The 22,847-nt window shown below is 53.5% G+C and overlaps 1 protein-coding gene across 14 annotated transcripts in view; it reads right to left on the minus strand.

The window, feature by feature from the left end:
* MYO18A (myosin XVIIIA) overlaps window positions 1-22,847 on the minus strand; it is a 224,063-nt gene that overhangs the window by 80,316 nt on the left and 120,900 nt on the right. For all 14 annotated transcript variants that reach the window (XM_029611140.1, XM_029611139.1, XM_029611136.1 and 11 more), the window contains 8 exons: window positions 20,081-20,273; window positions 18,529-18,615; window positions 15,828-15,969; window positions 15,572-15,731; window positions 11,656-11,842; window positions 11,183-11,420; window positions 9,612-9,721; window positions 1,164-1,229 (listed from right to left, as the gene is read on the minus strand). In XM_029611140.1, the coding sequence (XP_029467000.1) occupies window positions 1,164-1,229; window positions 9,612-9,721; window positions 11,183-11,420; window positions 11,656-11,842; window positions 15,572-15,731; window positions 15,828-15,969; window positions 18,529-18,615; window positions 20,081-20,273 (1,183 nt within the window). The remainder of the gene's footprint in view (window positions 1-1,163; window positions 1,230-9,611; window positions 9,722-11,182; window positions 11,421-11,655; window positions 11,843-15,571; window positions 15,732-15,827; window positions 15,970-18,528; window positions 18,616-20,080; window positions 20,274-22,847) is intronic.

The raw sequence follows: 22,847 nt of genomic DNA on the forward strand, positions 1-22,847 counted from the left end.
TGCACCCCGGCACTCCACCCCCACATCACTCTCCAAAGCTGGTTTGGCATTCATACCCCAGTGCGCCATGGGATCCCAACCCCTACTGCCAGACGTATTGGGGTCGATTTTGAGAAAACAGCTGGCTCTCTACGCTAGCCGGATAAACCTAGCCAGGATATTCAGTGGTGTGTCTGCGTGACTGATAGACTCGATAACTTTAAACTGAGCTGGATAAATATATCCACTTGACTTTAGGCCTGCTCAATAATAGATTTAGGTTAGCCAGATAAGTGTGAATATCACCACTCATCCGGCTAAGTTATCCAGAAAAGTAGCTCCTTCCAGTTATGCCCGTCCAACCCACCACTTAGCCAGATAAGCAGTTATCTGGATAAATGGCGACTGCTGAATGCGGCTGAATATTCAGATGTTGCCAATTCCCCGATAAGTCCCTACCTATTTGGCTAAGGGGTGCTGAATGTGCAAAGCCCATCAGAGCAAGAATCAATTCATGAGGTCCAGGCTTGGGCCCACAACTAATCCAACTCAGGCCCATGTGATAACTGAACCTGGGCTCACTGCTAACCCAACTCAGACCATGAAATAAATAAACTTGGGCTCACTGCTTACAAAGCTCAGACCCATGTGATAAGTAAACGCGGGTCCACTGCTAACCCGGCTCAGACCTATGTGATAAATAAACCTGAGCTCGCTGCTCAGTGCTTATCCAACTTAGGCCCATGTGATAATTGAACTCAAGATCACTGCTTGCCCATGTGACTCAGGCCCATGTGATAACTGAACCAATGCCCCCTGCTAATCAAACTCAGATCCATGTGATAACTGAACCCGGGCTCCCTGCTTACCCAACTCAGATCCATGTGATAACTGAACCCGGGCTCCCTGCTTACCCAACTCAGATCCATGTGATAACTGAACCCGGGCTCCCTGCTTACCCGACTCAGGCCCATGTGATAAGTGAACCCGGGCCCCCTGTTTATCTGACATAGGCCCATGTGATAACTGAACCCGGGCCCCCTGCTTACCCGACTCAGGCCCATGTGATAACTGAACCCGGGCCCCCTGCTTACCCGACTCAGGCCCATGTGATAACTGAACCCGGGCCCCCTGCTTACCCGACTCAGGCCCATGTGATAACTGAACCCGGGCCCCCTGCTTACCCGACTCAGGCCCATGTGATAACTGCTCTTCTCCAGATCCAGGAAGTCAAGCAGCTCCTCCACCGCCTGCAACAGAGAGAGAGAATGGACAGCGTCAGGGAGCAGGGCCAGCACAGCAGTGGAGCAGGGCGCCTCGCCAGGGCTCTTGGGATAATGCCGATTGCAGCCCTGGCCCCAAATCTTCAACAAAAGCTGGGAAGAAAATAAGGCGGCCGGCAGTTGTTAATGGAAGGCCCCGACGCGCAGCAGCCAGCAGCGCAGGTAACTCAGTGCACACAGTGCCAGGGGAAAGCACAAAAATACCCCACAGATCAACCTCTTACTCTCTCAGGTCAGAACGCAGCCCTTTACCTGCGCGGAGTGAGACAACAGAGCCAGGGAGCTGGCATGACACCTGACACTGCCAGCAAGAGAAAGAGATGAGCAGGGAGACCGGTTCCACCCCAGCACTGTTGCACATCTCTTAGGAGACCGGAGCAGATAAAGAAAGTCACTCAGGCAGCAGGGAATGGGATTTTTTTTTCCCCCACATGACGCTACAGAAGAGAGACAGAAGGGCCCTGTGCCTTCCCACTGCCTTATTAGGCAGAGCCGGCAGCGGCCCACTCCTGCCCGGGCCTGGCAGGCACCTCGGAATCGTCTTAATATGGTTTTAAGCTTTCGGCTTGCAGGCAAAAATCACCTCGGTCTTCAGAGAAGTAAATTGCATTCTTCTGGTCATTAATGGCTGCCACTCTGAATGCTTTTCTTATTTGCTGATTTAACAGTATTTTCCCCTTAATATCTGCTCTCTAGTGGCTGCCGCAGAAGGGCAGGGAACCGTATTTAGCTCGTTTGCAATGCAGCTCAGTCTGGGTGCCACAGGATAGCACAGCGCGAGCTTCCTGGAAGGACAGAGTCCCGGCCCTTCAGACCGAGAGGACACAGGCTTACATCTAGAGGGCCCTGCGGCGCTCTGGCAGTTAAACCTAAAGACAACCTGAGGGCCCTCTCTGCGCTTCCAAGCGACTCCGCTTCTCAGAAAAACCTATAATCTGTGTCTGTGACTCCGTGAAAAGCTCCTTTGGAGAAGAGGCGCTCCCTTCCAGGTATACCTGTACGGTGCTGCGTACACCTCGGACCTGCCATATTAACGGAAGCAGCAGTCGCCAGATGGAAACTAAAATGCCCCACTCGGCCTGTCAGACGGCTTTAGCTGGTTAAGTCCTTTGTTCTTCGGGTTAACGGAGAAACACTGGCTCACTGCTTAGCAACGGCAGAAATCGGGAGGATTCTGCCTCCCTCGGCACAGGCTTTTGGGAAACGTTGGTTACTGAGAATAAGCTGCGGATTAAAAGTGAAAAGCAGGCAGAAGGGGCGCGCGCCCCCCCCCCCCCCGTGAGAGGAGTCCTAGGAGCAATAACCCTCCCCTCCTTCCAGGGAGGAGACCTAAAGCTGCACCCCCTCCACCCCTCCTCCTTACTGAAGGGCCACAGGCCCTGCTGATGTCAGGATGCCCTGCAGCAAACCCGCAACTTCATCAGCCTTTGAACCCAGCAGGGTGTTGGCCACCTGATGATCTTCTCCTCATCTACTGATGGGACAGAAGGAGGTACAGGAGCAGGGCGATCACCACACGCTGCCCAGCAAGAAGGGGGTGGGGGGGAGGGAGAGAGCAAGTATCACAGAGATCTGTGGGCTAAGGATTGGGTCCTTGAGCGACTCTGGCGGGACGGGCCATGCATCAGAGCCCTCAGCTTTATTTTAAGTTTGGCGTTAAGCTTATGTCAGGGCACTGCAGCAAGAGGAGACCAAAGCGATTCGCCCAAAATCACCACCAGTGTCATCGGGAGTCAGCTGCTGAGGGGAGGGGGAGAGAGAGAGGCAAGAGGGGAAACTCAGGGGCAATAACCAGATACAAGAACTGCTGAGGGGAGAGGGAGAGAGAGAGGCAAGAGGAGAAACTCAGGGGCAATAACCAGATACAAGAACTGCTGAGGGGAGGGGGAGAGAGGGGCAAGAGGGGAAAAGCAGGGGCAATAACCAGAGATACAAGAACTGCTGAGGGGAGGGGGAGAGAGGGGCAAGAGGGGAAAAGCAGGGGCAATAACCAGATACAAGAACTGATGAGGGGAGGGGGAGAGAGGGGCAAGAGGGGAAAAGCAGGGGCAATAACCAGAGATACAAGAACTGCTGAGGGGAGGGGGAGAGAGGGGCAAGAGGGGAAAAGCAAGGGCAATAACCAGAGATACAAGAACTGCTGAGGGGAGGGGGAGAGAGGGGCAAGAGGGGAAACGCAGGGGCAATAACCAGATACAAGAACTGCTGAGGGGAGGAGGAGAGAGGGGCAAGAGGGGAAAAGCAGGGGCAATAACCAGATACAAGAACTGATGAGGGGAGGGGGAGAGAGGGGCAAGAGGGGAAAAGCAGGGGCAATAACCAGAGATACAAGAACTGCTGAGGGGGGGGGGAGAGAGCGGCAAGAGGGGAAAAGCAGGGGCAATAACCAGATACAAGAAGTGCTGAGGGGAGGAGGAGAGAGGGGCAAGAGGGGAAAATCAGGGGCAATAACCAGATACAAGAACTGCTGAGGGGAGGGGGGAGAGAGGGGCAAGAGGGGAAAAGCAGGGGCAATAACCAGATACAAGAACTGCTGAGGAGAGGGGGAGAGAGGGGCAAGAGGGGAAAAGCAGGGGCAATAACCAGAGATACAAGAACTGCTGAGGGGAGGGGGAGAGAGGGGCAAGAGGGGAAAAGCAGGGGCAATAACCAGAGATACAGGAACTGCTGAGGGGAGGGGGGGGGGAGAGAGAGAGAGAGGCGAGAGAGAGAGAGGCAAGAGGGGAAAAGCAGGGGCAATAACCAGATACAAGAACTGCTGAGGGGAGGAGGAGAGAGGGGCAAGAGGGGAAAAGCAGGGGCAATAACCAGATACAAGAACTGATGAGGGGAGGGGGAGAGAGGGGCAAGAGGGGAAAAGCAGGGGCAATAACCAGAGATACAAGAACTGCTGAGGGGGGGGGGAGAGAGCGGCAAGAGGGGAAAAGCAGGGGCAATAACCAGATACAAGAAGTGCTGAGGGGAGGAGGAGAGAGGGGCAAGAGGGGAAAATCAGGGGCAATAACCAGATACAAGAACTGCTGAGGAGAGGGGGAGAGAGGGGCAAGAGGGGAAAAGCAGGGGCAATAACCAGAGATACAAGAACTGCTGAGGGGGGGGGGAGGAGAGCGGCAAGAGGGGAAAAGCAGGGGCAATAACCAGATACAAGAAGTGCTGAGGGGAGGGGGAGAGAGGGGCAAGAGGGGAAAAGCAGGGGCAATAACCAGATACAAGAACTGCTGAGGAGAGGGGGAGAGAGGGGCAAGAGGGGGAAAAGCAGGGGCAATAACCAGAGATACAAGAACTGCTGAGGGGAGGGGGAGAGAGGGGCAAGAGGGGAAAAGCAGGGGCAATAACCAGATACAAGAACTGATGAGGGGAGGGGGAGAGAGGGGCAAGAGGGGAAAAGCAGGGGCAATAACCAGAGATACAAGAACTGCTGAGGGGAGGGGGAGAGAGGGGCAAGAGGGGAAAAGCAAGGGCAATAACCAGAGATACAAGAACTGCTGAGGGGAGGGGGAGAGAGGGGCAAGAGGGGAAACGCAGGGGCAATAACCAGATACAAGAACTGCTGAGGGGAGGAGGAGAGAGGGGCAAGAGGGGAAAAGCAGGGGCAATAACCAGATACAAGAACTGCTGAGGGGAGGGGGGAGAGAGGGGCAAGAGGGGAAAAGCAGGGGCAATAACCAGAGATACAAGAACTGCTGAGGGGGGGGGGAGAGAGCGGCAAGAGGGGAAAAGCAGGGGCAATAACCAGATACAAGAAGTGCGGAGGGGAGGGGGAGAGAGGGGCAAGAGGGGAAAATCAGGGGCAATAACCAGATACAGAACTGCTGAGGAGAGGGGGAGAGAGGGGCAAGAGGGGAAAAGCAGGGGCAATAACCAGAGATACAAGAACTGCTGAGGGGGGGGGGAGAGAGCGGCAAGGAGGGGAAAAGCAGGGGCAATAACCAGATACAAGAAGTGCTGAGGGGAGGGGGAGAGAGGGGAAGAGGGGAAAAGCAGGGGCAATAACCAGATACAAGAACTGCTGAGGGGAGGGGGAGAGAGGGGCAAGAGGGGAAAAGCAGGGGGCAATAACCAGAGATACAAGAACTGCTGAGGGGAGGGGAGGGAGAGAGGGGCAAGAGGGGAAAAGCAGGGCAATAACCAGATACAAGAACTGATGAGGGGAGGGGGAGAGAGGGGCAAGAGGGGAAAAGCAGGGGCAATAACCAGAGATACAAGAACTGCTGAGGGGAGGGGGAGAGAGAGGGGCAAGAGGGGAAAAGCAAGGGCAATAACCAGAGATACAAGAACTGCTGAGGGGAGGGGGAGAGAGGGGCAAGAGGGGAAACGCAGGGGCAATAACCAGATACAAGAACTGCTGAGGGGAGGAGGAGAGAGGGGCAAGAGGGGAAAAGCAGGGGCAATAACCAGATACAAGAACTGATGAGGGGAGGGGGGAGAGAGGGGCAAGAGGGGAAAAGCAGGGGCAATAACCAGATACAAGAACTGCTGAGGGGAGGGGGAGAGAGGGGCAAGAGGGGAAAAGCAGGGGCAATAACCAGATACAAGAACTGCTGAGGAGAGGGGGAGAGAGGGGCAAGAGGGGAAAAGCAGGGGCAATAACCAGAGATACAGGAACTGCTGAGGGGAGGGGGAGAGAGGGGCAAGAGGGGAAAAGCAGGGGCAATAACCAGAGATACAGGAACTGCTGAGGGGAGGGGGGGGGGGAGAGAGAGAGAGGCGAGAGAGAGAGAGGCAAGAGGGGAAAAGCAGGGGCAATAACCAGATACAAGAACTGCTGAGGGGAGGGGGAGAGAGGGGCAAGAGGGGAAAAGCAGGGCAATAACCAGAGATACAAGAACTGCTGAGGGGAGGGGGAGAGAGGGGCAAGAGGGGAAAATCAGGGGGCAATAACCAGATACAAGAACTGCTGAGGGGAGGGGAAGAGAGGGGCAAGAGGGGAAAAGCAGGGGCAATAACCAGAGATACAGGAACTGCTGAGGGGAGGGGGAGAGAGGGGCAAGAGGGGAAAATCAGGGGCAATAACCAGATACAAGAACTGCTGAGGGGAGGGGGAGAGAGGGGCAAGAGGGAAAAAGCAGGGGCAATAACCAGAGATACAGGAACTGCTGAGGGGAGGGGGGGGGAGAGAAAGAGAGGCGAGAGAGAGAGAAACAAGAGGGGAAAGCAGGGGCAATAACCAGATACAAGAACTGCTGAGGGGAGGGGGAGAGAGCGGCAAGAGGGGAAAAGCAGGGGCAATAACCAGATACAAGAAGTGCTGAGGGGAGGAGGAGAGAGGGGCAAGAGGGGAAAATCAGGGGCAATAACCAGATACAAGAACTGCTGAGGGGAGGGGAAGAGAGGGGCAAGAGGGGAAAAGCAGGGGCAATAACCAGAGATACAAGAACTGCTGAGGGGAGGGGGAGAGAGGGGCAAGAGGGGAAAATCAGGGGCAATAACCAGATACAAGAACTGCTGAGGGGAGGGGGAGAGAGGGGCAAGAGGGGAAAAGCAGGGGCAATAACCAGAGATACAGGAACTGCTGAGGGGAGGGGGGGGAGAGAAAGAGAGGCGAGAGAGAGAGAAACAAGAGGGGAAAAGCAGGGGCAATAACCAGATACAAGAACTGCTGAGGGGAGGGGGAGAGAGAGGCAAGAGGGGAAAAGCAGGGGCAATAACCAGAGATACAGGAACTGCTGAGGGGAGAGCGAGAGGGGGCAAAGAGAGGAAAATCAGGGGCAATAACCAGATACAAGAACTGCTGAGGGGAGGGGGAGAGAGGGGCAAGAGGGGAAATCAGGGGCAATAACCAGATACAAGAACAGCTGAAGGGAGGGAAAGAGAGAGGGGCAAGAGGGGAAATCAGGGGCAATAACCAGAGATACAGGAACTGCTGAGGGGAGAGCGAGAGGCGGCAAAGAGAGGAAAATCAGGGGCAATAACCAGATACAAGAACTGCTGAGGGGAGGGGGAGAGAGGGGCAAGAGGGGAAATCAGGGGCAATAACCAGATACAAGAACTGGTGAGGGGAGGGGGAGAGAGGGGCAAGAGAGGAAAAGCAGGGGCAATAACCAGATACAAGAACTGCTGAGGGGAGGGGGAGAGAGGGGCAAGAGGGGAAAAGCAGGGGCAATAACCAGATACAAGAACTGCTGAGGGGAGGGGGAGAGAGGGGCAAGAGGGGAAATCAGGGGCAATAACCAGATACAAGAACTGCTGAGGGGAGGGGGAGAGAGGGGCAAGAGGGGAAATCAGGGCAATAACCAGATACAAGAACTGGTGAGGGGAGGGGGAGAGAGGGGCAAGAGGGGAAAAGCAGGGGCAATAACCAGATACAAGAACTGCTGAGGGGAGGGGGAGAGAGGGGCAAGAGGGGAAAAGCAGGGCAATAACCAGATACAAGAACTGCTGAGGGGAGGGGGAGAGAGGGGCAAGAGGGGAAATCAGGGGCAATAACCAGATACAAGAACTGGTGAGGGGAGGGGGAGAGAAGGGCAAGAGAGGAAAAGCAAGGGCAATAACCAGATACAAGAACTGCTGAGGGGAGGGGGAGAGTGGGGCAAGAGGGGAAAATCAGGGGCAATAACCAGATACAGGAACTGCTGAGGAGAGAAAGAGGGGTAAGAGAGGAAAAGAAAGGACAATAAGCAGAGATACAATAATGGGTGAAGAGAGAGGAGCAGGACATAACCAGATACAGTAACTGCCAATGCGAGTCAGAGGGGCAGGGAGGAACAAAGCAAGAAGCACAGACCCTGTGAATATTACATGAGGAGTAGGGATCAGCTCTCCTGACAGCAATACAAAGCATCACTATGCCCTCACCTCCTATGTATCAGTCACAGCACCACCATCATAGCACAGCCTCATCTCACCATCGCAGTATCAGAGAGAGACACACACACGGGTAGGACCGGGAGGGAGTCACCGAGCAGACACTCACCCTGTCCTATCAGAGAGACACACACACACGGATAGGACTGGGAGGGAGTCACTGAGCAGACACTCACCCTGTCCTATTAGAGAGGCGCACACACACACACACGGATAGGACTGGGAGGGAGTTACTGAGCAGACACTCACCCTGTCCTATCAGAGAGACACACACACGGATAGGACTGGGAGGGAATCACTGAGCAGACACTCACCCTGTCCTATTAGACACACACACACGGATAGGACTGGGAGGAAGTTACTGAGCAAACACTCACCCTGTCCTATCAGAGAGACACACACACACGGATAGGACTGGGAGGGAGTCACTGAGCAGACACTCACCCTGTCCTATCAGAGAGACACACACACACGGATAGGACTGGGAGGGAGTCACTGAGCAGACACTCACCCTGTCCTATCAGAGAGACACACACACACGGATAGGACTGGGAGGGAGTCACTGAGCAGACACTCACCCTGTCCTATCAGAGAGACACACACACAAGGATAGGACTGGGAGGGAGTCACTGAGCAGACACTCACCCTGTCCTATCAGAGAGACACACACACATGGATAGGACTGGGAGGGAGTCACCGAGCAGAAACTCACCCTGTCCTATCAGAGAGACACACACACGGATAGGACTGGGAGGGAGTCACCGAGCAGACACTCACCCTGTCCTGTCAGAGAGACACACACACGGATAGGACTGGGAGGGAGTCACTGAGCAGACACTCACCCTGTCCTATCAGAGAGACACACACACGGGTAGGACTGGGAGGGAGTCACCGAGCAGACTCTCACCCTGTCCTATCAGAGAGACACACACACGGATAGTACTGGGAGGGAATCACTGAGCAGACACTCACCCTGTCCTATTAGACACACACACACAGATAGGACTGGGAGGAAGTTACTGAGCAAACACTCACCCTGTCCTATCAGAGAGACACACACACGGATAGGACTGGGAGGGAGTCACTGAGCAGACACTCACCCTGTCCATTAGACATACACACACGGATAGGACTGGGAGGGAGTCACTGAGCAGACACTCACCCTGTCCTATCAGAGAGGCACACACACGGATAGGACTGGGAGGGAGTCACTGAGCAGACACTCACCCTGTCCTATCAGAGAGACACACACACGGATAGGACAGTCGTGGCAATACCCAGCACAGGAATAACTTTACTAAAGCAGGAAACCCAATCAGGGCCCTCTCACGCCTACGGTGCCCCGACGCTACGGCAAGTTTTGCCCTCTGCACATCAGCACTTGGGGCACAGGGGACGGTGGAGAGCGCAACCGCCGCGCCGCATCTAACGCCGGTGCTTAAGGTAACGGCCTCTGCAGAGCCAGCACCAGCCCCACGAGGTGGCCGAAATACTCTAAACGCCTGCTCGTCTTCACCAGCCCTGTGCGCGCAGGGCCACACTTACCCGCCTCTCGTCTGTGACAATGTAATTGCGGCCGTGCTTCTTCGTCAGGTGAGGTGCCAGGACGTCAAACCGCCGCCTGAACTCGGAGAACACCATGTGATCGGGATAGCCTGCGAAACAGGGAGCACAGGGCATGGCCCTCCAGATCACCAGCATGCGCCCAAAACGCCAACCCCCTCCCCCCCCCCCCCCAACCTCCACTGCCTCTGCCTGTCCCCCCTATAACCCTGAGGGGGACAAGAGACAGACCTACCTCAGCCATTCCAGCCCCCTGTCCTTCCCCTGCGCAGGGAAGAGCTAAAAAAAAAACAAACCCCCAGAGCCTGCAGACTTCCCTGATGAAAGGAGTTCAGTGACCTCCTTTCCCTAACCTGTCTGCGAACAAATGCACCTGTTCCCATACTTATCTACTGCTCAGGAGAGGGTGAGGGGGGGAGTAGCAGGGGCTGCCAGAGGGCAGCGCGAGGGCACTCTATCACCAGGAGATGCTGTATATGGGGCCTCGATGGTGGAATAGTGGGGGAGGGGGGGGTGTGCTGCAGGGCTGGAGCAGGGTACGCAGGCAGAGCTGGAAACTTTACCCTGTGCTTGGCCGGGTGAAGCTGAAACATTAGGTTTGTAAAGCGAGTAATTTAATCAGCAGTGAAGCTTTGGCTCCTCGACTGAACTGATCTGGCCATCGATTTGATTTGGTTGTTGGTGCTACAGACGGTGGCAGCAGCGGGAGGCTCTCCCCGTCCCAGGGCTGCATTGATTCGTTTGTTTGAGCTCCTCATTGATTTTGGTTGTGAGGACAGAGGATCTCATTGCAGGCAATAACAAACTCATCGGCTTTGAATCAAGATGTTTGCATTGAGAAAGATCTTATTTAAACACGGGAACAGTAACACTCGCCGAGGACAAACACCGCTGTCCTTCTTCCTGGTTTGCTGGAGGGAAGCCGGTCCCTTCCTAAATATATCCTGGGAGAGTCTGCCTTTCTTGCCGGCCCCCCCACCATGATCCCTGCAAAGGGACTGAAACCTGTCAAGAGATCTGGCTCCTCCCCTGGCACCTGGGAAGCCAGAAAATCAAACCTGCCGCTGCCGGAGGGAGGAGAGTCCAGTTTTGCAGTTTCCCCAGCCTGGCTCGGTGCCGCTGCTGTACTGAGCCCTGCCCTATGCTGAGAGCCGGAAGTGGCAGCGAGCACAGCCTCAGATGCAGGCGACTGATCCAGGCCAGGGCACAATCAAGGCACCGCAAAGGCCACCGATAGAATTGCCAGCTCGCCCTCTTCTGGCCAGAACGGTCCACTCCTCAGGAGAGGTTAGGGCTCCCGAAGCTGCCGCCAGGCTGGATAATGTCCGGCCCTGTACCGAAGTGCCTCACTGGTCCGACTCAGCCAGATCCCTTCCCCTGCTGCTCAAACCAGAAGTGAGAGGTGCTGACCCTGCATCTGTCTAATAATTACTCCTGGATTTCTCCAACCAGAAACCCGGCTCCATTTTATTTTTAAATCCAGCTGTACCACCAGCCTTCAGAGCTATCTCTGGCCTCAAATTCCCCTGGGGTGGCGCCCCATATAAACCCACCTTGCCGGTGCATGCGGAGAGCGTCCAGCAGCCGGGAGCCGCGCAGCTGCGCCCGCAGTAATGGCAAATCCAGCTGCATGAGCTCGGCATCGTGGCTCTCACTGCGCAGGTCCAGTTCGCTGCTGCTCACTCGCGGCGCAGGCACCAGCCGCTGCTCGCCCGTCCAGCCCTCGGCTTTTGGAAGGAAGCAGTGAACGAAGTGGATTTTGGATTTCTTGATGGTGTCAATCAGCGCATCCTGAAGACAGAGGGGGGGGGGGGAGAGATACAGTGCCAGGGTCTCGTATCAAAGATAGGGGCTGTGCTCTTAACCCTCGCTTCCCACCAACCCCCCCCATGCATGCCTGCAGATACCCACAGACCAACACACACACACACACACACACACACACACACACACCCAGACACGGTTTCTGATGCCAGCACAGTGCGGGACGGGACGGGGCCACCCTCCCCGCAGAGTGCACACTCACCACCTGCAGTTTGATCTGAATGCAGAGAGATTTCTTTTTCACAGCTGCTACGCCTGTGGTGAAGGTCTTCCTCATGCTGGTGGCCCGGCGCAGAGCAAGCTGCGAGCCTCCCTCCAGACCGGCGATGGACCCGGACAGCACGGTAGTTGCACCCGCTCGCCCCAGAAACAGGTTACTGATGATCTTCCTGGGGGCCAGAAGCAGAGGGTATCTCACACTATACAGAGGCCACCTCCAGCCACCAAACTCAGCAGTCACCACCTAAAAATGAGACCCCCACCACCACCACCGCCACCACACACAGAGCAGTCACTAAGAGTCACCGAGGGTGAGGCAGGGCAGCCTGCTGGAAAGGAAGAGGCATTCAAACTTTCAGCCGCCAACCAATCCTTGGATCACTGGAGGAAGCTGCCCCGTGCTCTGTTGTGTTATTACACAAGGTTGATCCCTGCAGAGTAACAATATCAGGGTAACAGAACACAGGGATCCCTGGCGTGGGGAAAATTAATGCAAACCCACCGAGCACGGCTGCCGGCTGGGAATGCTGATTCCGGAGATTCAGGGCACGTCACTGGCATGACAAGGTCACATGTGTGGAACTGGCTTAGGGTCGATTCTCCGCGGGTACTGCCACCAACTAGGAATGGTAGGATGGCAGCGGAGGGAGGAGGGGTGCCAAGAGGAATTGGCATCAGGCGACAACCAACACAGGCCCCGACTTTTACGACCTGGGGTACCGATGCGCAAGCGTAAGGGAAAGATGCACAGGACTCCTCCTACGGGCAAGTCCATAAGCAAAACACGTCAGCACAGTCTGAATGTTCAAGAAGGCTCATCACCCAGTAAAAATGTTGCTAGCAGTAAATTGTTTTTTATAGGTTATCATAAGATTCGGGAATAACTACACAGAGCAGCAGTTGCTACCCTTAACAGAAACATGGGGGTAACCTGCACGGAGCGGCAGTTACTGCCCTTAACAGGAACATGGGGGTAACCTGCACAGAGAGTCAGTTACTGCCCTTAACAGAAACATGGGGGTAACCTGCATGGAGCAGCAGTTACTACCCTTAACAGAAACATGGGGGTAACCTGCACGGAGCGGCAGTTACTACCCTTAACAGAAACATGGGGGTAACCTGCACGGAGCGGCAGTTACTACCCTTAACAGAAACATGGGGGTAACCTGCACGGAGCGGCAGTTACTACCCTTAACAGAAACATGGGGGTAACCTGCACGGAGCGGCAGTTACTACCCTTAACAGAAACATGGGGGTAACCTGCACGGAGCGGCAGTTACTGCCTTAACAGAAACATGGGGGTAACCTGCAGGGAGAGGCAGTTACTGCCCTTAACAGGAACATGGGGGTAACCTGCAGGGAGAGGCAGTTACTGCCCTTAACAGAAACATGGGGGTAACCTGCAGGGAGAGGCAGTTACTGCCCTTAACAGGAACATGGGGGTAACCTGCAGGGAGAGGCAGTTACTGCCCTTAACAGAAACATGGGGGTAACCTGCACGGAGAGGCAATTACTACCCTTAACAGAAACATGGGGGTAACCTGCAGGGAGAGTCAGTTACTACCCTTAACAGAAACATGGGGATAACCTGCACAGAGCGGCAGTTACTGCCTTAACAGAAACATGGGGGTAACCTGCAGGGAGAGGCAGTTACTGCCCTTAACAGGAACATGGGGGTAACCTGCAGGGAGAGGCAGTTACTGCCCTTAACAGAAACATGGGGGTAACCTGCACGGAGAGGCAATTACTACCCTTAACAGAAACATGGGGGTAACCTGCAGGGAGAGTCAGTTACTACCCTTAACAGAAACATGGGGATAACCTGCACAGAGCGGCAGTTACTGCCTTAACAGAAACATGGGGGTAACCTGCACGGAGAGGCAATTACTACCCTTAACAGAAACATGGGGGTAACCTGCAGGGAGAGTCAGTTACTACCCTTAACAGAAACATGGGGGTAACCTGCAGGGAGAGTCAGTTACTACCCTTAACAGAAACATGGGGGTAACCTGCACAGAGCGGCAGTTACTGCCTTAACAGAAACATGGGGGTAACCTGCAGGGAGAGGCAGTTACTACCCTTAACAGTAACATGGGGGTAACCTGCACAGAGCAGCAGTTACTACCCTTAACAGAAACATGGGGGTAACCTGCAGGGAGAGGCAGTTACTACCCTTAACAGAAACATGGGGGTAACCTGCAGGGAGAGTCAGTTACTACCCTTAACAGTAACATGGGGGTAACCTGCACAGAGCGGCAGTTACTACCCTTAACAGAAACATGGGGGTAACCTGCACAGAGCGGCAGTTACTGCCTTAACAGAAACATGGGGGTAACCTGCACGGAGAGGCAATTACTACCCTTAACAGAAACATGGGGGTAACCTGCACGGAGAGGCAATTACTACCCTTAACAGTAACATGGGGGTAACCTGCACGGAGAGGCAATTACTACCCTTAACAGTAACATGGGGGTAACCTGCACGGAGCGGCAGTTACTACCCTTGACAGAAGGCACGGGGGTAACCTGCACAGAGCGGCAGTTACTACCCTTAACAGTAACATGGGGGTAACCTGCACGGAGCGGCAGTTACTACCCTTAACAGTAACATGGGGGTAACCTGCACGGAGAGGCAATTACTACCCTTAACAGAAACATGGGGGTAACCTGCACGGAGCGGCAGTTACTGCCCTTAACAGAAACATGGGGGTAACCTGCATGGAGCTGCAGTTGCTACCCTTAACAGAAACATGGGGGTAACAGGCACGGAGCGGCAGTTACTACCCTTAACAGAAACATTGGGGTAACCTGCATGGAGCGGCAGTTACTACCCTTAACAGAAACATTGGGGTAACCTGCATGGAGCGGCAGTTACTACCCTTAACAGAAACATGGGGGTAACCGGCACGGAGCGCCAGTTACTACCAAAAGCAGCTTGCTGGGCAGACTGGATGAGCCATTTTGGTCCTTTTCTGCCATCATTACTATGTTACTATATACCCCCTGAATACTCTTGCCAGCTGAGGATGATAATCCCAGACTACTACTGCAGGAGAGTCACCCCTGAGTACTACTGCTGCTAGCTGGGAGGATACCCCTTGAGTACTGGCAGCAGAATGATACTCCCCGAGCTCTGCTGCTGGCTAGGACTGTAATCTGCTGCTGGGAGGATACCCCTTGAGTACTGGCAGCAGAATGATACTCCCCGAGCTCTGCTGCTGGCTAGGACTGTAATCTGCTGCTGGGAGGATACCCCTTGAGTACTGGCAGCAGAATGATACTCCCCGAGCTTTGCTGCTGGCTAGGACTGTAATCTGCTGCTGGGAGGATACCCCTTGAGTACTGGCAGCATAATGATACTCCCCAAGCTTTGCTGCTGGCTAGGACTGTAATCTGCTGCTGGGAGGATACCCCTTGAGTACTGGCAGCATAATGATACTCCCCAAGCTTTGCTGCTGGCTAGGACTGTAATCTGCTGCTGGGAGGATACCCCTTGAGTACTGGCAGCATAATGATACTCCCCAAGCTTTGCTGCTGGCTAGGACTGTAATCTGCTGCTGGGAGGATACCCCTTGAGTACTGGCAGCAGAATGATACTCCCCAAGCTTTGCTGCTGGCTAGGACTGTAATCTGCTGCTGGGAGGATACCCCTTGAGTACTGGCAGCAGAATGATACTCCCCGAGCTCTGCTGCTGGCTAGGACTGTAATCTGCTAGGAATGCTGCCTCCTACTGCTGGGAGGATACCCCTTGAGTACTGCTGCCAACTGGAGTTGATAATCCCCAAGTACTGCTGCAAGAATGATATCCTGTGAGTACTGCCACCAGATGGGGATAAATTACGCCCCCCCCCCCCCCCAAAGTACTGCCACCAACTAAGAAAGCTCCTGATGTTACCTACTTCTGCGAGTCCTGTAGGAGGACAGCAGCATTCTGCACGGCGGGGTTCTGCTTGACATAGTTTAACCAGCCCGTAGCATCGTACTCCACCCAGTTGGTTCCATAGCTGTGTCCAAGGAGGAAATGACGAGCCTTACTGCTCCTGAGGAGTGGTTTCTGACCTGTAGACAGCAAAGAACAAGCAGAACATACAGCACAGGCTAGGGGTGAAGAGGACAGATTTCCATAGGATAGGGTTGGTTGGTCTCTCTTCTTACCTCGCTCTTCTCCTTCCTGAGGTCCGTAGTAGGTGAAAAGTCGCTCAAGTAGGGAGTCTTCATTGCCGTCGGGTTGTAAGGCCTCTTCTTCCAGCAGCCAGAGGAGGCCCCGGGGTTCGTCTGTCCGTGTCAGCGTGCGCACCTGCAGCGAGCAACCAATAGCCACAGAACATAATCCCTTCACCGCACGCCTCCAGGAAGGGGAAGTGTCAAGGGACCCCGCGCCCCTCCCTCCCAGGTTTTCAGCACAAGGACCAGAACATAGCAGCCATTTCTTTCTCTAAACCTGATTACTGAGGGAATTTCTCCGGAAGAGAAATCCTTCCCAGCGCACCACGCTGGGAGGAATCCTCACGCCGCTTTAAGAGACACTTCAGGAAAGGAATCAATACTTAATACCACGGAGAGGGAAGCAACATTAGTGCCAAGTAAAATGGTTTTAGTCTAAATGCTCGATCTCTTAAAAATTCTATCTGGGTAGGCGATAAATGGGAAATTATAAGTGGGAATAAGGAGACAGAACGATTCCTGAAAGTCACGGGCGGCCAGAAATTACAGCGACACGCACACGGGGAGCCTGGCCCCCCTCTCCCTCTCAGGATCCCCAACCCACCCACCGGGGGCCAGTCCTGGAGGTGGTGCACTAGGAGGCGCCCTCTGGCCTTCAGGCCGGCGTCGGGGAGAGGGAGACTGAAGACGGAGAACGAAATGGGGGGGGGGAGAAAAGGCCGTGCACCTATACACACGCTTAGCCCTCGCTCTCAGCATTAAAACAGCAGGCGCTGTCGGGCCAACCAGATCGCTCAGCATCGGCTGTGAAATTGTGTGTGTGGGGGTCACAATGCAACCAAAGAGAATACAGAAGGAAGAAATGAGGGGGTGTAATAACTGCAGATACGGAGGAAAGGGCCATTTCCCCTTCACGCCCTCCTTAAAGTTTCCCTAAAGTGTAAGAGAACCGGGCCCAAGTCTGGGCAGGCGTTTCTGCATTATTTCGGGCTACGGCCCAGGCAACAGCTGCAGAAATCAGCCAAGCTGCCTACGGGCAACGGGCCGCGGTGCTAATGCTCCCTAGCAGCACGATCATCCTTTCTCCTAATGCTCCGTAAATCGCAGTAACAGATCAGTGCAGGGCACGAGACCTGGATAAGCGGAGAGCCCCACCGGAAGGCGCAGCGGGATGGGGTCCCAACGGGAGGTAGCAGTCCCTGCACCGCAGAGCTCCTGCCCTGGCCTGTCACATGACAGAGGGGGGGAGGGGGCTCAGCAAAGTTTTCTCCAACACAGCCCCATGGTTTCCTCGAAGCACTGCCCCCTTCCCTCTCTCCTCATCACTTCCTGCTTATTGCCTCCTCGCTTGCTCCTCGTGCCCCGAGAGGCCGATGCAATATCGGAGTGTGAAAAAAACAAACACACAAAAACGAGCGCTCGTGACTGAGCGCCCGCTGTCCTAACGCGCGCCCATCCGCCTCTCCCGGTGCGCGCGCGATGCAGGGGGCTGATGAGCCGTGGCGTTCAAAAGGGAGGCGCATGGGGAAACCGTGCGTCCCTAGCGCCTCCTCGGCATCGGGGGGGCAAAGGAGAAGTGGCTGTGTGCAGGTTAGGGAAACAGACGCTCCATTTTACCAGCCTCCGTTTTCCTCGTCCGTACACAGCCACAGGTTAGGAAAACGGAGGCTGGTAAATTGAGAGTCTGTTTTCCTAACCTGACTGCCCTCAAGACTTTTTTATTTATTTTTTTCATGTTGCTGATTGCTGTGGCTCCTCCGACTTAATATCGTGATGATATTAAACCGGAGGAACCACAGAAAAGCAGTATTTTTCTGCTTTTCTGTTCGGGATTTGGGGCGCCTCAAGACATCGTCAGGTCTGCTGCCGCCGTTAATTTTTGAGGGTTAAAATGCGTGCGCTGGGCGCACGGTTATGTTTTTTTTTACATCGAGGGTACTAACTATTAATCTCATCAACACGGCATTTACAAGTGATGAGCGCTATTAGCTGCTTGCGGGTTTGGACGCGTTGATCCCCTCATTGCATCAGGAGTTATGGATGCGCGTCCAAAACGTGCGTCCGACCGCAGGATAATCTGGGCACCAGCGTGAGTGCATGATATTTCATCGGCCTGCTAGATAGTTTGTTTCTTAGATTATTACCCCTGCTTTCCACCCCCTCATACTCAGCAATTTCGCTCTCTCTCAGGCTATTGCCCCCCATTCTCAGCAGTTTCTATCTCTCTGTTTATTGCCCCTGCTTGCCCCCTTCCATCCTCAGCAGTTTCTATCTCTCTGTTTATTGCCCCTGTTTGCTCCCCCTCCATCCTCAGCAGTTTCTATCTCTCTGTTTATTGCCCCTGCTTGCCCCCTTCAATCCTCAGCAGTTTCTATCTCTCTGTTTATTGCCCCTGCTTGCCCCCTTCAATCTTCAGCAGTTTCTATCTCTCTGTTTATTGCCCCTGCTTGCCCCCTTCCATCCTCAGCAGTTTCTATCTCTCTGTTTATTGCCCCTGTTTGCTCCCCCTCCATCCTCAGCAGTTTCTGTATCTCTGGTTGTTGCTCTCGTTTTTCTCACGCTGCTATTCCTCATTTATGTGACAACGCAATCCAGTGAACCTGGACATTTCTCATTTGCACAAAAACGGTAACAAGAAGAAATGATTTAACCGAGAAAGGAGAATCTGACAGGATGCCCCTTGTATGCTTACCAGCGCTTGGTGTGATGCTTGATCTACAGCAGCTACAGAGCCAGAAGTACCTGCTTCTGTCTCATCTAATGCCAGCTCTACATTTTCCTAAAGGGGACAGATGAGTAGTTAGTACCTGTGCACTAAGACCAGCGTTACTGTAAGTTAGAGAATGGAAGAAGATCTCAAGGGTACATCAGCTGCAGAGGTTTCCCTGAGAGTACGTTCCTTCTGTCTACAATGGGATTACAAAAAAAATGGCAAGCCTAGTGTGCCATCCCATGCCCAGCTGACATCTAGCTACACCCAGTGTGCCATCCCATGCCCAGCTGACATCTAGCTACACCCAGGGAGCTATTCCATGCCCAGCTGACATCTAGCTACACCCAGTGTGCCATCCCATGCCCAGCTGACATCTAGCTACACCCAGGGAGCTATTCCATGCCCAGCTGACATCTAGCTACACCCAGGGAGCTATTCCATGCCCAGCTGACATCTAGCTACACCCAGTGTGCCATCCCATGCCCAGCTGACATCTAGCTACACCCAGGGAGCTATTCCATGCCCAGCTGACATCTAGCTACACCCAGTGTGCCATCCCATGCCCAGCTGACATCTAGCTACACCCAGTGTGCCATCCCATGCCCAGCTGACATCTAGCTACACCCAGGGAGCTATTCCATGCCCAGCTGACATCTAGCTACACCCAGTGTGCCATCCCATGCCCAGCTGACATCTAGCTACACCCAGGGAGCTATTCCATGCCCAGCTGACATCTAGCTACACCCAGTGTGCCTTCCCATGCCCAGCTCACAGCAAAATACACCCTGTGTGCCATCCCATGTCAGCTCACAGCTTCATACAGAGTGCCAACCCATGCCCAGCTACATACATCTAGGACGCCATGCCACGTGCAGCTCGCAGCATCAGATTAATGCGAATGAGCGAGGCTGCATGTGCGGAGAGCACGGGTCTTTGATTGCTTTTGAGCGAGTGCATGAACAGGCAAGCAAAGCTCCCTGCCGAGCGCGATACCACACTGGGTGTTTGCCCCCCTTGGTTTTCTTTACCCACAGCGTCGCTGCTTCTGCTTTGTGCTTTATAAAGCTGCAGAGAGACAAGTAATCCCCACATCTGTTTATATTTATTTCAGCTGATAGCACCAACCAGGAGTCTTCATACACTTTTAGGTTTGTGGTTAGAAAGAGCTGAACATTCTTAGGGAAACCCCTGCTATTAAAACAGCGTGAAATTGCATAATCGGAGGCAATGCCACCTCATTACTTCACCACGTATGAGAGATTCACAGGCACCTACGTGAGACGTGAGAAGCTGGGTTTAGGCAGAAAGAGGGTGGGGAGATGACAAAAGAATATGAGGAAACTCGAGGCAGGGAGAAGGGTGGGCAGGAGGCAGGGATGGAGGCATTGAGGCCCATGAAATGAAAGAAGAGGAGGTAAGAGTTAAAGATGAACTGCAGGCAGCAAAAGGGGGTATTAGCAGGATTTCTCTGGCTATGCTCCTGAGCTCAAGCAATTGCTCAGGTCATGCCAGGAGCTGCTGAGGGGATTACCTCCTTGTATCGCTCCAGCTCCTGAACAACCGTTTTCTCATGGAAGAGTGTCTGGAGACGCTCCTGAGCATAGTTGTGGCACAGCTCCTCGAAGGTGGCCCCTCTGTCTTGGTGAGCAAGCTTAGGGTTCTGGAAGCCTGGGGTATCCATGATCATCAGTGAGCACAGAGAATGCTGACTCGACTTCAGTGCTCTGCAAGAGCAAAAAAAAACCAAACAAACCCAGAAGAATTCCATAAGAACCGGTACTTATCCGGTACCTTTCATGCAAACAGGAAGCTGGAATTCTTCAGAAACTTATAAATGCTGGCGCTACAAGGCTACCTGGAACTTCCAAAGCACCAACGCTCCTTCAACACTGGTGCAGGGAGGCAGCGGAACGGCATTTTACAAACCATCAAAAGTCAATATTATGTGGAGTAACCCTGCAATCTGTTTACCCCATATAACAGTGAGACCACCCACGCTGTCTACTTACCCCGTGTGATATGGAGACCGGCATGCCGTCTACTTACCACGTGTGATATATGGAGAGCGGCACGCAGTCTACTTACCACGTGTGTTATATGGAGAGCGGCACGCCATCTACTTACCACGTGTGATATGGAGAGCGGCACGCTGTCTACTTATCACGTGTGATATATGGAGAGCGGCACGCCATCTACTTACCACGTGTGATACATGGAGAGCGGCACGCTGTCTACTTATCACGTGTGATATATGGAGAGCGGCATGCCGTCTACTTACCACTTGTGATACATGGAGAGCGGCACGCCGTCTACTTACCCCGTGTGATATATGGAGAGCGGCACGCCGTCTACTTACCACGTGTGATATGGAGAGCGGCACGCCGTCTACTTACCACGTGTGATATGGAGACCACCACACTGTCTACTTACCACTGTCTACTTACCACTGTCTACTTACTTATCACGTGTGATTATATGGAGAGCGGCATGCCGTCTACTTACCACTTGTGATACATGGAGAGCGGCACGCCGTCTACTTACCACGTGTGATATGGAGAGCGGCACGCCGTCTACCTTACACGTGTGATATGGAGAGCGGCACGCCGTCTACTTACCACGTGTGATATGGAGACCACCACACTATCTACTTACACACGTGATATATGGAGACCATCACACTGTCTGCTTACCACGTGTGATATGGAGACCACCACACCTATTTGCCCTAAGTAATACAGAGAACCTTAAGGATTCTTTACCAGAAGACCCAGTCCAATTCTTTGGGAGGGGAAACTGAGTAGTTTGCTGAAATTGTGTTTTGGCTCCCCCATGTGGGAGATTCAGATGGCCTGCTCGGACAGTTTATAAACCCCCACCACCATCTCAGGATGTGGACTTATAGTATCATTTCAGAAGGCAGGATTTCCTTGCCTCTGGTTGTTATTTTGTTAGTTTGCTGTCCCTGCTTTTGGTTATTTTTTTGTGGGACAGGACTCGGGGGGGGGGGGGGTCCTGTGGGTTAAGACCTGGGTAAAGAAATGGCGACAAAGATCGATATTCAAAAGCCATTTAGAAGGATAACTGAAAAGCTAAGTGGCTATTCAGCCGTATTAAAATCCATAGACGGCAAGAATTTAGCCTCATAAGTCAGGGGCTTTGCCCATCTTTACGATAGCCGGGAATATTCGGTGGCACTGCTGTACCGCTGAATATCCCTGCTGAGTTAGCCAGATAGCTACATCCGTCTAACTTAACCAGCGGCTGAATTCCAGCCCCGGAGCGCCTCACCCCTTTCTTTTGGTCCGTGGGTTTGGAGACCTGAGGAGGAAGATTTTCCACCTTTCCTGCCTCTCATTTGGGGTAAGATTTTCCTGTGCTTGCGCTTTGTTGAATGCCTTAGGCCCCAGGGACTCAGAGTCCGCACCATGCGGAGGAAGAGGTGATTTTCGCCTAGAAAGCTCCTTAGGACCATCCACGTCCTGGAGCAGGACTGGAACCTCATCATCCCTTGGGGAGGACAGAGACGATGACTTGGCAACTGCTCAGTGCACCTGCTATCATCCTGACACTTTCTACACAGAGGAAGAAGTAAGAGCGAGGGATTTGAGATTTCATTGGTTATAGGGAATAAATAAGAACATAAGAACATAAGAAATTGCCATGCTGGGTCAGACCAAGGGTCCATCAAGCCCAGCATCCTGTTTCCAACAGAGGCCAAAACCAGGCCACAAGAACCTGGCAATTACCCAAACACCAAGAAGATTCCATGCCACTGATGCAATTAATAGCAGTGGCTATTCCCTAAGTAAACTTGATTAATAGCCGTTAATGGACTTCTCCTCCAAGAACTTATCCAAACCTTTTTTAAATCCATCTACACTAACTGCATTCATATCTACCCATTTCCCAATGGGACCATACAGATCAGCTTCCAGCTTGATTATTGATGCCGTTTGCCTACTTGAGATCATCAGGGCCTTTTTGAGAACTGAGTGCTACTTCCTGGCCCAGGGGTTACAGCAATCTGGAGACCATGCCGCCTACTTACACCATGTGACATGGAGACCATGCAGACTACTTTACAAATATGTGTGTTGTCTACTAATCCTATGTAATCACAGGCCGGTACCCCAACAAATTACCATGTGCAATATGGATGATGCCTACTTATACCATGTGATATGAAGACCATGGAGGGATTGAAGAGCAAAAATCATTTCCATGAGGGAGGGGGGAGGAGGAGGAGTAAGCCCCACCTCCATGGGGGGGGAGGGGGAGTAAGCCCCACCTCCATGGGG

The sequence above is a fragment of the Rhinatrema bivittatum genome, chromosome 8 (genome assembly GCF_901001135.1).
Source record: "Rhinatrema bivittatum chromosome 8, aRhiBiv1.1, whole genome shotgun sequence".
In the NCBI taxonomy this organism is placed as follows: Eukaryota; Metazoa; Chordata; class Amphibia; order Gymnophiona; family Rhinatrematidae; genus Rhinatrema; species Rhinatrema bivittatum.